The sequence below is a fragment of the Ixodes scapularis genome, unplaced genomic scaffold (assembly GCF_016920785.2).
Source record: "Ixodes scapularis isolate PalLabHiFi unplaced genomic scaffold, ASM1692078v2 PGA_scaffold4__175_contigs__length_147842914, whole genome shotgun sequence".
In the NCBI taxonomy this organism is placed as follows: domain Eukaryota; kingdom Metazoa; phylum Arthropoda; class Arachnida; order Ixodida; family Ixodidae; genus Ixodes; species Ixodes scapularis.
In genome coordinates this window covers 74,410,070-74,424,307 of record NW_024609879.1, presented here as the reverse complement: position 1 = coordinate 74,424,307, position 14,238 = coordinate 74,410,070, and the positions used below count along the sequence as shown (strand labels likewise).

The 14,238-nt window shown below is 47.4% G+C and overlaps 1 protein-coding gene across 1 annotated transcript in view; it reads right to left on the bottom strand.

Annotated features, from left to right (window-relative positions):
* Positions 1–2,724: 2,724 nt before the first annotated feature.
* LOC120839910 overlaps positions 2,725–14,238 on the bottom strand; it is a 38,960-nt gene continuing 27,446 nt past the window's right edge. Inside the window, exons 7-9 of the mRNA XM_040210307.2 lie at positions 4,834–4,887; positions 2,907–2,977; positions 2,725–2,786 (exon numbers count right to left, since the gene is read on the bottom strand). Coding sequence (XP_040066241.2) covers positions 2,725–2,786; positions 2,907–2,977; positions 4,834–4,887 — 187 coding nt within the window. The remainder of the gene's footprint in view (positions 2,787–2,906; positions 2,978–4,833; positions 4,888–14,238) is intronic.

Below are 14,238 nucleotides of genomic sequence, written 5' to 3'. Positions count from 1 at the left end.
AGACAATATATTTTTGAAAGCTTTATAAAACCCTGCACTTAGTCCGTCCGGCCCCGGGGACTTCCCGGGGTTCAAAGCTTCTATTGCCGTCTTAACGTCCTCGCACGTGATGGGACCTTCTAAAGCTGATTTTGTTGTATCGTCTAAACGCGGCATGCGAAACAAAAATTCACTTTTAAACCCTTCAACATTAACGGGATTGTAAGAAAATAACGTGCTGTAATAATCGAAAAAAGCCCTCTCGATTTCCACACTGTCGCTTGTGACTGTCCCGTCCTTTTCAATTTCTGCAATTTCATTACGACGTGCATGCTTTTTTTTCCATGCCCAGGGCTCGCTTAGTAGGCGCTTCACCCGCTATCAGTCTGACGGCTCTAGCTCGTATCAGGGCACCGCGATAACGTTCCCTATTTAGCAACTCGAGTTTTTCTTTCAAAGATAAAATATCGTCCTTGAACGCACCCGGCAATCTGCATTCCTCTTCCACCATCGCCTGCAAGTTTGAGCGCATTAACTTCTCATTTTTCTTTTCTTCATACTTAATTGCACCAGCTCTTTCCAGGGCAGTCATCTTGATGGCTTGCTTAAATACTTCCCATTTATGGCCATACGCAACTGATTTGTCTTCATTTTTCATTTGTTCTACCGCAGCTTGAACTCGATCCATAAAGTTTTCATCTTTCAGAAGCTTTGCGTTTAATTTCCATAGTTCCCAAATGAAAACTTTTTTCGATTCATTTTTACTGCGAATAGAAAACTCAACTAGGCAATGGTCGCTGAATGATACAGGACACACCCGATAATCGCGAAAAAGGGGTATTAAATCTAACGACAGATACGCTCGGTCTAAACGGGCGTGACTGACCCCTTGAAAGTGGGTAAAATTGACGACTCGCCCGTTGCGTAAACAGTCCCCAACATCCTCTAAGCCGAATTCAATAAATAAATTATTTAAACATACTGTACTTGAATCAACATAAGGTGTAGGGCTTGTTTTGTCGCTAGCCGAGCATACGCAATTAAAATCTCCAAGTAAAATAACTAGTCGCTGGCAGTTACAATAGTATCGTACGCCCTCGAAAAATGCCCTTCTCTCCTCAACTCGGGTAGGCGCGTACAAACAGATTACCCGCCATTCAAGGGAAGAAAAATCACACACCACGAGACGTCCCGAGACACAAGTGGTGACGGACTGTCCAACTGCCCCTATGCTCTGGCGTACCAACAGGACACACCCCGCCGAAGTCCCTACGGCGTGGCTCACGCAAACGTCGTAACGGGTAGTGAACGGGCGCACCATGCGCTCGGTCTGGTCCTCCCCATCGACCTTGGTCTCCTGAAGCGCGACAATGTCGAGGTCGTGCTCAACTACAAGGCGGTATAATTGCCGTTGCTTCCTACGGTCCGCGAGCCCTCGTACGTTGAGAGTCGCTAGTCGGACAGGCTTTTCGATAGAGACCATGGGTTAAAAGACCCAGACCAAGCGCACGGTGCTTACCTTCGCAGGTCGACATCGCACGGGGCCGCCCTCCGTCACACCAGTTCACGGTGTCAGCTTGTCACGGCGCCTCGACGCCGAAGATCGAGGCTTCGTTAGGCTACGCGCTCGCTGCCTACTTGGCCAGCTGCGCGCGCGGCAATATCGTGTAGTCGTCATCCAACTATATATACATTGAAATATGTAAATCAAAACAATACCCATTTTAGTGTTTGCAAAGCGAAGATTGAAAACAACAATAATATTATTTCTGAATAAAGCATGCATATTTACTTCAAACAAATGTTGGAGACGCCTAGTATATGGGAGCCATATTACATCAAATGGACACATTTGTACATAAATAATTATGTATTTATTTTCTTGTATTACATAAGGAGAGAATATAGATTAACTGAAGGGTCATCTGCAGACAATGGCTTTTTTGGCGTTATTGATTCTTCGAAATGTGTTTATTCGTAAACATAATCTACAAAAAGAAAACAAACAGTAACGTGTTTACATTGTGACATAATTAGACAAAAAAGTACTTGATAACAACTATAAAAACTATGTATTTTAGTTAATTTTGACATTTCGTTGAGGTGTTTGAGGCTTGTCTAAGTGAGGTATTTTTATTACTGAACTGTAAAGAAAGAGTTTGTTCAATAGAAAACACTAAAACGATATTATGTACCACAAACACAGCCCAAATGGTGTGTGTCGGTATGAAAACAACAATAACCGGTAACACATCTGCAACTCTCCCCGCTTATAAAACTTCTACCGATTCGTATTTTTCAATGCATATTCAATACCTCCTTGATTATTAAATTACGGAAGGTTCAACTCCTGACATTTTTTTCTAGTACTTCTCTTTTAAGAACCATCAAAAATTGTGTCATTGTCCCTTAATACGATGAAATATTTTTTTAAGTAGAGGTGTTTTAACTGAATTAACTGGAATGTCTATAAAAAGTCAAAATAAGTACATTAAAGTTTTGTTTGTCATTTAGTTGCAACTTTCAACGAAAGTTCGGACACCCTGTCTAGAGAAAGCAATTTCGAATATACAATTGAAAATCGCGCGTTAACGATAATTTTAAAAGGCGCATATTCGGTTGATTAAAAACGCCTTTGGAACTTAATGTAAGTATCCTTTTGGTTTTGATTTTAAATGGCCTTTCATAACAGGACTATATATTGTTGGGAGCCTATAATCGTGACAAATTTTCGCGAAACGCCAGTTATGTTAATACAGAATAGGTTCGAGTTAATAGTTTTGTTGGCATGTTAATCATTTGGGTACCTTTAGGATAAAAAAATGGGTAAGTACTATTTAAATACAAAATTATGTTAACAAATATGTATAGGTATATTTGGTTGAAAACTAAATCACAAAAAAATGCATAGAATAGTTTTTCCATACCCTTGTAAATGGGAAGGAGGTAGTAGTAGTCATAATCAGCCTCCGAATTTTTGTACTGTATGTTACATGTACTGAAATGAATTATTAAGAGATAGTAAACCACGCAATTATCTGCATTAGTATAGCCTCCACAATATGAGATATGATAAATACCCCAAGTTAGCGGCTTCACTGCGCTGCCGGCCTTAATCAGTTTTATAAATTATTATTACATATATTTACATATTCACAGTTACAACTTCCCAAATAAACCCTACCTAGTAGCTGAAAAGAGAAGCAACAACAAGCACGCTATTATATGACATGTGACATAAAACTTATTCCCCTCGTTAAATCCAAGACTTCAAATTTTATATAGGTATTTACAACCTACTGAAAAAGAAGAGTCGCAGCAAATCTCACTTCCTATTAACACAGTGTCATATGTCTTGTATAAACTATAGGTGACTTCATGCTCAATTATTAGGTATACCTAATATGCACATTTGCTCTCAGCTATCATCGTCATGTCAGTCGGTGCGTTTTTTATGCTAGGCTTTGTGGATCAAAAACTTGCTTTAACATCTCTTTTCACAATACTTGCAACGTGTATTTCTAGCATCAATTGTTTTCTTGTTTTGTTAGAATATGCAATTAAAATAAAAGCGGCTGCGAGGTTGTGTATAATAAACTATTACCAAAGCAAACATATTTCTTCATGAAGATGTATTATAACCCATTTTGATGGGAATCCCATTGTTTCTTCTTTTATGAAATATTGATATTGCTTACTGTGTGCGGGATGTAAAAATACACACGCACGAAGAATGAATCGAATGTAATAGTGCTGCCGCTGTTATTTGTGCAAACAAAGTGTTCATCGGGGAGCAAAGCAAGTATTACAGCGAAAAAAGTCACTGTTCGTTACACGCCGCCAAAATTGCTCGAGATAGTACAGCTGTGTCCTCGACACAACTTTACCATGCAAGAAGACGAGGAGATTGCGCTAAGGGCTAAATGGAAGACAAAGGAAACTGGCCCACTCTAAAAAACGTCTGTGAGCCTACTTTCCCGCACAACACTCGGAGAGCCAATCAGCACAACGTACGGAGGCAGCTCAGCGAGTGACGATGCCGAAACATATGTTTACGCCAAAAAAAAACGCAGTTTGACTTGTGACATTAAGCAACGCAAAACGTCACGCTCGCATTGCTTAATGTCACAACTCAGACTGCGTTTTTTGGTCTAAACATATGTTTCGGCATTGTCATTCGCCGAGCTGCCTCCGTAAGTTGCGCTGATTGGTTCTCCGAGTGTTGCGCGTGAAAGTAGACGCACAGACGTTTTTTAGAGTGTGGCACTACGTGGAGCGAGGTTTCGTCTGCCTCTTGCGCAGGGGTTTCAGTGGCGTCAAAACGGCGAGATCTGACTGAATTTGATTGGAAGGATAGTGGGTAGACCTCAATCCTAGCTGCATGACAAGCTTCCTTGAGGTCTACCCACATACTTCTAAGCAAAGCCAATCAGAGATCGCAGTTCTGACGTCACCACAACCTCTGCGCAAGGAGCAGACGAACATGCGCTTCGCATAGCAGAGCAGTACAAAAGAAGTCAACCAAAGTCTGACTGATAAATGTGGGAAACAAGATAAAAAAAATCTTCAAAAAACATTCGAGCGCTATTCCACTAATGAATACAGAAGTTAAATTCAAGTGAAAAACAAGGCGAGAAGTATTTCGAGTTAATTAGTGGGCGTACATCACTAGTTATCTTTACTAAATTGCAACTTTTTTACCGTAATTAAGTAAAGAAACAAATGAGTTCCGAAAATTTCATTAGGGTCCTTTTTTATGCTTTGGAGTAGAATCTACACCAGGTACGTTTTAATTTAAAAGTTCGTGACCAGAAACTAAGATAACGTCTCTACTTATTAATATTGATTACTTACTCTAACCACAGCTTTCGTTGATTCTTCTTCAGGCTGGTCCAGTTAGAAGGACGGCTGTAAGATCAAAACACTTTTGAGTCATATTCATTCAACGTGACTATATTGCGTCTGTTTAAATGCTGACAAACTGTCTCGTGGACTATAATAATCACGTGGAAAGTAGCAGTCGCGGTTCAGTAAGCATTCGGCATTTGTCAACCGCATTAAGGGCTTAGTTGCCCCGAGCGAATTAGAACGCTATCAACAAATATTATTCAAGCGTGGCGGTTAGTTTAGCCACTGTTCAGCGAGTGATAAGCTGCTCAGCGCCATGGACAATTCCCATTATTGCCAACGGTCAGAGCTAATGAAGCACTTACGGCGTTGCATCACCAATAGACCCAACAAGAAAACAAATTGTAGCACCAAACATAGGAGAAATGCACATACTGATCAAGCTTCAGCGCAGGAGTCATCTATATTTTCCAGTCAGCTTCGCTTCCTACTCCTTAGTAGATAATAACCCTTTAGCGCCGACCAAGTATGAGCCCTCAAATATTATTTTTTCGGTAACTTTATAATCGCTACTTATTCGTTTAGCAAGCGATTATTTGATGCGCTACTAACTTTGAAACGCTTCAGCCCCGCCTGGTGAATACGGCTGCCATTGTCACTAGACGTCGAATCATTGTAGAAGGTAGGAAGCTTGTGGTGATGGAGGGATAACTGAAGCTGCTCCCGGTTGTTATCCCCTTGTCTGTGATTACAGTGTTTACACCAGTTAGCTTAACCGAGTAGTGCATTTATAAAGGCGAAGATCTTGCCTACATTTTTTTTTAATTATAAACCAACCTTTAACTGGAAGCAAGTTCAAAATTACAGCTTTGCGTAAATCATCGCTTATTTAGTGACGGAGAAGAGACGGCAATTAGTCGTATTTACAAAGGATTCTTTCGAAAAAGAAAATAAAAATACATGACGTCCATATTACACGCTTTATATTACAACACCCATTTGAAATAGTTTAAAGTGTGTTTTATAATTATAACAAAATAGTGTTGCTCGCCGGGCGGAGCAAGCAGCACCCGGTCCCGAAAATCTAGAAGATTCGCGTTCACTCTACCTGAGGACGTAACGTCTATCATTTCGTCTTCGGTTCTTATTCTCCAAAGTTCCCGTTTATTTTCCCCCCAAACGCTCAATGCTCGAACTCTCTGGGCCGAATTTTGCCGATGCCGACGAGCAGCCCATAGCCTTGTCGAGTCAGAAGAATAAACGTGAATCTTCTAGAATTTCGTGACCGGGCGCCGCTTGCACGGCCCTGCCCGCAGCATTATCTCGCCGTCGATGAACCCCCCCCCCCCCCCCCCCCAACTTCAGTGCCACGGAATGACAAAAGCTAAGGGACGTTTTCGCCGAATACAGCGAATGCTTTGCGACGACGACGAAAGTGCGCCAAGAGACATTAACGAAACATCGCATCGTTAACAACGACAATGCGTTCCCTGTGCATAGACCACCCTACCGAGTTTCCCCGAAACAAAAAGAAGCGATTCATGAACAAGTACGAGACATGCTCAACGACATCTTTCATCCTTCAAGCAGCGCGTGGGCCTCTCCAGTCGTACTGGTGAAAAAGAAAGACAGAACACTTCGATTCTGCGTAGATTGCAGGCGGCTCAACGCGGTGACGAAGAAAGACGTATATCCGCTCCCCGGCATCGACCACCCCCTAGACCGGCTGCGCCACTCCCGATACTTCTTGTCGATGGGCCTGAAGAGTGGCGATACTGGCAGATCGCAGTCAACGAACGGGACCTAGAGAAGACTGCCTTTGTCATGCCCAGTGGACTGTACGAGTTCAAGGTGATGCCCTTCGGACTGTGCATGGCTCCAGAAACGTTCAAGCGTGTCATGGACACCATACTGGCAGATCTCAAGTGGTAGACATGTCTCGTTTACGTCGACGACGTTGTGGTATTCTCAGCCAAATCAACGATCACTTGCGACGCCTTCGGGCCGTTCTTGAGAGAACCAGGACCGCCGAACTCAGGCTCAATCCAACGAAGTGCTGGTTCGCCTACAGGGAACTGAAGTTTCCAGGCCACGTTGTGAGCAATGAAGGTGTAAGTCGTGACCCTGAGAAGACTCGCGCCGTAGCGTTATTTCAACCGCCCACCGACAAGAGGGCCGTCCGAAAATTCCTTAGACTTTGCGCGTACTACCAGCGATTCGTTCGGGATTTCAAAATAATTTCTGCGCCGCTCACGCACCTCACAAATGACGCCGTGAGCTTCGAATGGGGTGGAGAATAACAACAGGCGCTCGACGAGCTAAAGCGACGACTCCAGTCGCCGCCGATTCTCGGCCACTTCGACCAATCAGCCGAAATGGAAGTTCACACCGACGCCAACAATACAGGACTTGGAGCGGTGCTGGTTGAGCGACAAGAGGGTGCAGAGCGCGTGATCGCATACGCTAGTTGGACGCTGTCCAACGTGGAGCGCAATTACTAGACGACCAAGTAGGAATGTCTGGCCGTCGTCTGGACCATCACATAATTCCGCCCGTACTTGGACGGGAGTCCTTTTTGAGTGGTCACCGATAACACCACTCTCCGCGCTGATTAACGAGCCTAACTAGAGAAAGTCGCTGTCAGCTCCTTGTCTAGTCTGCGTCGGCACCGCGAAAATTCGGCCTGGAAGGTTTCAACATCGAACTTTCAAGCGAGAATGAACAGGCATTTTCGAGAACAAAAATACTAAGACGAAATGATGAAGGTTATGCCCTGCAGAAGAATAAACGCGAATCTTCTTTAATTTTGTTACCGGGCGGACTTGCTCGACCCTGAGCGCAGCAATATTTGTATCAGAATTGCCTTGTGTGATTTTGCGCCATAAAAGTAATTTATATTGTCACCAATACGAAGTAACAAAACAATGAATAACTGAGAAACCTAAAACCTAATCAGGCGGGCTTGTGCCAAAAAAAATGGAATTACTGGTGTCGCGGGTGTCCATGTTGGCGTAGCTGTGCGTTCAAGCGCTAGCAAAAGGATTCCTCGATGCAGCGCGCTGCGGATGCTTTTATGCACACTCCAATATACTCAAAAAGGTTGTAAACTAAAACACACGATGACTTTGCAAACCAACTGAAACATTCTAGTGAAGTAACAAACAGAAAAACAAAACGAGTCTAACAAACAAGGGTTATCCACGTACGTGAGAGCCGCGTGCGCAGTCAACTTGGACGCGCACGATATTTTTCTGCTTTATTGGACTTGGCTTCGAGGGTGATATTAATTTTCCTATTAAAGCCGAACCATCTAAGTTCTAATCAAGCAAACAAAAAATGCAACAACAGTGGTTGTGTCCTTGCATCATGCAGGTTGCGGCAGGACGAAGGTCGCATTTTAGTCGGGCAACCCCTCGAAGTTAAAACCCTTAAGGTAGCGAAGTCATGTAAGATTCAAAATAATGTTTCAGGCGTTTCTCTCTCAGACTGTGGCGCCAAAACAGTGTCCAAACCGACACGCGTTTCCCGGACTAAAAGCGAACGTTTCGTCAACAAAACATTGTACCATGAGAGTGGAACCGGTTTTGAACTTGGATTCTGACCTTTGCAACTTGTCGGACCTCCCTCGCGCGTTGAGAAATCAACTGAGCATCGTGGTTGGTGTCGTAGATTGGCTTGTGCGGTAGCATTGCGTCGAGCATAAGGGTTACTCTCCTACCGCGCCCCAGCTGTAACGGCGTCATTCCAGTAGTTTCTTGAACCGCCTTGTTGTTCGCGAAAGGTAACGTACGGCACCATTTCATATCACGCATTGTGCTCGACGTCTACTTGCACCGCAATTATGTCAGGGGTCGCCTTGTTTAGTCCCCCAGTCAATCGCTTATTCTGCGAATAGTTTTCAGCTGTCACTCAGTGGCGGGTGTGGCTCAAATGAAAAACATATCGCCTGTCCTGAGCCATGTACTCTAAAAAACGATGTAGCCATTACACCCCTCGTCACATACAGTCCACCCCAAAACTTCAGTTCGACGTGCAAAGCACTGGCGTTGAACTGACGGCCTTAACATTTATGAAAGGCTTGATGACGGTGCGATAGAACGTAGTGTAGGGACTGGACGCACCGACAAACGAGTCCAGTCTCGGCACTGGAAAAAGACAAAAAGACGCGCGCGCTAGCTATACGCTCACGCGCTCACGCGCTCACGAAGAGCAGTTCCTGACGAGACACGACTGAAATAAAACGTTGTTTTGGAACGTCCGTCTCCTGCCTGTTTCTTTCACCACATTTGGTGACCCGGACGTGATCGCCAACTAGAACGGGTGAAATGCAGTAAACAGAGCCTTCGGACCCGCCGCCAGCCACTGTCGCACCAGCCGCAGTCCGCCTTCCACCGTACTGGGACCGCAATCCGCGAGTTTGGTTCCTGCAAGCGGAATCACAATTCCACCTCGCTGGGGTCACCACACAAAGTCGGAAGTACCACCACGTCGTCTCGGCTCTTTCACCAGCTGCCGCCGACGAAGTCTACGACGTTCTGGCAAATCCCTCTCCAGCAACACCGTATGACCAACTGAAGAATGCTCTGCTCCAGCGCACCGAGGTATCGGAACGCTCCCGCGTGCAGCGGCTTCTCTCAGCGGAAGAGCTCGGTGACCGGCGGCCAAGCCAGTTGCTGCGAAGCATGACCCAGCTTCTTGGAGAGCGCTCTAACAATCTGGACGACGTATTCCTCCGCGAGCTGTTCTTGCAAAGACTACCTTCCAATGTCCAGATGGTTTTGGCAACAGCAACAACATTGGACCTCACCGGACTTGCCGCTCTGGCCGACGCCGTGGTGGAGGTGACCACTCCATCAGTCGCCAATGTTACCGTGGCTCCACAGCAACCAACAGCCCTGGACTCTGGATTGGCCGCCAACAGCCAGCCTCCCCAGGCCAACATCGAGCAGCTTTGCCAAAGTTTGGAGGAGATCGTCGTTGCAGCTACACTAGGCCGCGCCCCCCACCCTCGTGAAACCCGTCGCAGACGTTCGACGTGTCGCCGGGCACGCGGCGAATCCACATCTCGTCGGATATGCGGCGAAAACACGCGATCACCGAGCCCTTCCGGGGTCTGCTACTACCACCGCCGCTTCGGTGCCAACGCCCGGCATTGCCTCCGCCCCTGTTCATGGCAGGGAAACAAGCCGGCCGACCTCTAGAGGCGACGAGTGGTCAGGGCCTCGACGAAAGTCGCCTTTTCTACGTGTGTGACCGAGCCATTAAGAACCGGTACCTCGTCGACACCGGAGCCGAGATCAGCGCAGTTCCAGCAACGCGTGCCGACCGTTCCTTGGCACCAATCTACTTTCTGCGTGCAGTGAACAACAGCGCCATCCCAGTCTACCGAGAACAGTCGATCACCCTTAACCTCGGCCTCCGGCGGGTTTTCCGGTGGATCTTCCTGGTGGCCGAAGTCAGTCAAGGAATTCTCGGCGCGGACTTTCTCAAGCGCTACAAGCTCCTCGTGGACGTTAGAAGCAGGCGACTGATAGACTCCACCACGTGACTTTCCATCCATGGTATCGCAACGGACGACAAAGCAGTCTACACTTCTGCCTGCACGATCCCGGAAGAAGCGTTCAAGACGTCGCTGAGTAAGTTTCCGAGCCTTACTCAGTCACCTGATTGGACCAAACCCGTCTCGCACGACGTACAACACCACATCGTGACGACAGGACCACCTGTTTACTGTCGTCCCCGCCGTCTAGCCCCAGAGAAACTCCGCGATGCTCGCCAAGAGTTTGAGCACATGTTAGACCTTGGCGTCATCCGACCCTCGTCTAGCAGCTGGGCGTCTTCTCCATTACACATGGTGTCGAAGAGAAGTGGAGACTGGCGGCCATGTGGCAATTATCGTGCCCTAAATAAGAACACTGTACCGGACAGGTACCCTCTACCTAACATCCAGGATTTCACGGTGAACCTACAAGGCGCGAAGATCTTCTCGAAGATTGATCTGACGCGGGCCTACCACCAAATTCCGGTGGCCGAAGAAGACATCTCGAAGACAGCGATCACAACCACCGTTTGGACTTTTTAAATTTCTCCGCACGCCCTTTGGCCTCAGAAATGCGGCTCAGTCATTCCAACGGTTCATCGACGCTGTCACACGAGGGTCACCTTTCGTCTTCGCGTACGTAGACGATTTGCTCATAGCCAGCAAGTCACCGGAAGTGCACGCGACCCACTTAGACCTCCTCTTTGAACGACTGCGCAGCCACGGCATTGCCATCAACGCCACGAATAGTGTGTTCGGAGTTCCGGAATTTGAATTTCTTGGTCATCGGCTTGACTTCTCGGGCATTCGTCCATTGCCATCAACGGTAAAAGCCATCAAAGATTTCCCGAGGCCGACTTCGACTACCAAACTTCGCCACTTCCTCGGTTTGGTAAATTTTTACCGACGTTTCGTTCCGAACTGCGCCGAACTGTTCGAACATCTTGAGGTCCTCCTAACGAAAGAAGAGCGAAAAACGTCGTCCCTTTCTTGGAACGAAGATGCGGAACGCGCTTTCGACGAGGTAAAGAACTCCCTCGCACAAGCTACAATGCTAGTACATCTTGAGAATAATGCCCCAACATCGCTGATGACTGACGCATCTGCCACAGCCGTAGGAGCGGTGCTACAACAAAAAGTCGACGGAGTGTGGTGGCCGATTGGTTTCTATTTTAAGAAGCTCAAGCCAGCGCAAACGCGCTACAGCGTTTTCTGATGTGAGCTATTGGCTGCCTACTTGGCTCTACGACACTTTCGATATTTCGTCGAGGGACGGCCATTTACCATAGGGACCGACCACAAGCCCTTAACTTACGCCATCAGCAATTCCGGGTCTCATTACACACCGCGTGAGATTCGCCAGCTAGCCTTCTTGGCCAAATTCACAACGGACATTCGGCACGTTAAAGGCGTAGACAACATCCCCGCTGATGTCCTCAGCCGGGTTGACGCCGTGAACACCCCCGCCTGTTCTTCTGTAGACTTGCAGTTCCTGGCCCATCTACAGACCACCGACGAAGTATTGCATTCCCTGCGCAGTTCATCCACATCACTGCAACTGCGGGATGTAAGCTTTTCAGAAGGCACCACCGTGGTTTGCGACCTCTCAACAGGAACGCCTAGGCCTTTTGTACCACGTGAACTGCGACGGCAGCTTTTCGAAGCGATTCAGTGCCTGTCGAACCCGGGTGTACGAGCATCCCAAAAGCTCCTGTGCGAACGCTACGTTTGGCTCGGAATAAAATCCGACGTTCGGGAATGGGTGCGTTCCTGAATCGCATGCCAGTGCGCGAAAGAACAGCGGCATTCGGTACCACCAAGTCAACAATTCCTACAGCCTGACAGCCGTTCCAACAAGATACATCTGGACCTGGTAGGACTCTTACCGATTTCTCAGGGACACCGCTACATCCTAACGTGTGTCGACAGATTCACAGGATGGCCAGAGGCAATCTCACTGCCCGATATCACCGCCGCCACTGTCGCTGAGGCGTTCATCGTTACGTGGGTATCCCGGTTTGGATGCCCCTCAGAGATTGTCACCGACAGGGGTCGACAATTTGAATCGGCAATCTTTTCCGAGCTCACTCGATTGCTCGGAACCAACCGTTTGAGAACGACTGCCTACCACCCACAGTCGAACGGGATGGTAGAACGATTTCATCGACATTTGAAATCGGCCCTTGCAGCTCAGGGTGGTCCCTCGGATTGGGTTCGTCATCTTTCCTTTGCGCTTCTTGGAATCCGGACAGCCTTGAAGGCGGACATCGGATGCTCCACCGCCGAACTTGTGTACGGCACTGCACTTCGCTTGCCATCAGATTTTTTTGAAATCGAACTGCCTCAACAACAAAGGCAGTTGGACTATGTAGAAGAACTGAAGCAAATTTTTATCAACTTGCGACTGGTGCCTACACGGCAAGGAACTTCAAAGTCTCCCTATATGACCCAGGACCTCCAAGACGCCACTCATGTTTTCGTACGACAGTCACAAAAGAAGTCACTGCGCCCACGTTACATCGGGCCTTTTCCAGTCGTCGAAAAGAGAAGCGACACGTTTGTCCTGGGTGTCAACGGCAAGAACGACACCGTTGCATTGGAAAGACTAAAGCCGGCACATATTGAGCAAGCGCATGTGCAGGAAATAGCGCTACGTGACATCGACCAGACGACAGAGAGAAGCCAACTTCGTTGGCACCCGGATGTCTGTGTGTTTTGATCGTTCGTCCTACCTCCTCTCTAAGGGGGGGTGCATATCTGTAGGGACTGGACGCACCGACAAGCGAGTCCAGTCTCGGCACTGGAAAAAGAGAAAAATACGCGCGCGCTAGCTATACGCTCACGCGCTCACGCGCTTACGAAGAGCAGTTCCTGACGAGACACGACTGAAATAGAACGTGGTTTTGGAACGTCCGTCTCCTGCCTGTTTCTTTCACCACAGTAGTAAGCCGCTAAAGTACGTATCAAAGACTACAGACAAGAACACTAAGGTTTTTCAGTAGGGCCAAGAAAAGTCCGGAATATTTTTGCAGTTAGTCAATCGTACATTAGCTATACATACATAGCTTACATAGCGTACATAGCTTCCGCGATCACGCATGTTTCAGTTTACGCGATAGCGAAGCCGAAGCTACTCGCAAAAGCACGTCTTCCTGAAAGATGCTCGCACTGCACGAGCGCGCGTGCTTGACAGGGACGCTGAAAGCTCGCAGCTCGCTCTTGTAGCCTCTGCTACGCTGGCACTTAGAATGGAACGGAGTAGGAAAAAACTCTAGTGGGGAAGCGTATTGACGCACGTTCGAAACCCGAGCCAAATATTCTATTTTGCTCACTTTGAGCGCTGCTTAAAACTTGAGAGCTACGGGCCTATAACGTTGTAGGTATAGGCAATAGTCTATTTCACCTCACTATGCTTGCACCCCATTGCGCCTAGCGTATGCGGATCGGTAGTACACACTCTTTTACACTTGTGCCCTCTTCGAAGGACCTGACGACTTTGACATCGCCACTGAAATCGTCCAAGAGGTCGTCCCACACGTCGTCCTCGACATCGACCTCGACGTCGTCTATGAGGTCGTAATAGAAGTCGTCTTTGAGATCGGCCTAGAAGTCGTCTTAGAGGTTGCCTAGACGTTGTGTTCGACATCGTTGTTGAGGTCTTCCAAGAGGTCGTCTTAGTGATTGTTTTAGATCTTGTCTTTGAGGCCGACCCCTAGGACGTCGTCCTCGCCGTCGCCGCAGACGGCGTTTATGAGGTCATCCTAGAGACCGTCTTAGAGGTCGTCCTTGGGGCTGCTCTTGGCGTTGTCCTAGAGGTCGTCTGTGACGTCGTCCTCGCCGTCGTCCTATACGTCGTCCCTCGACGAACTCTT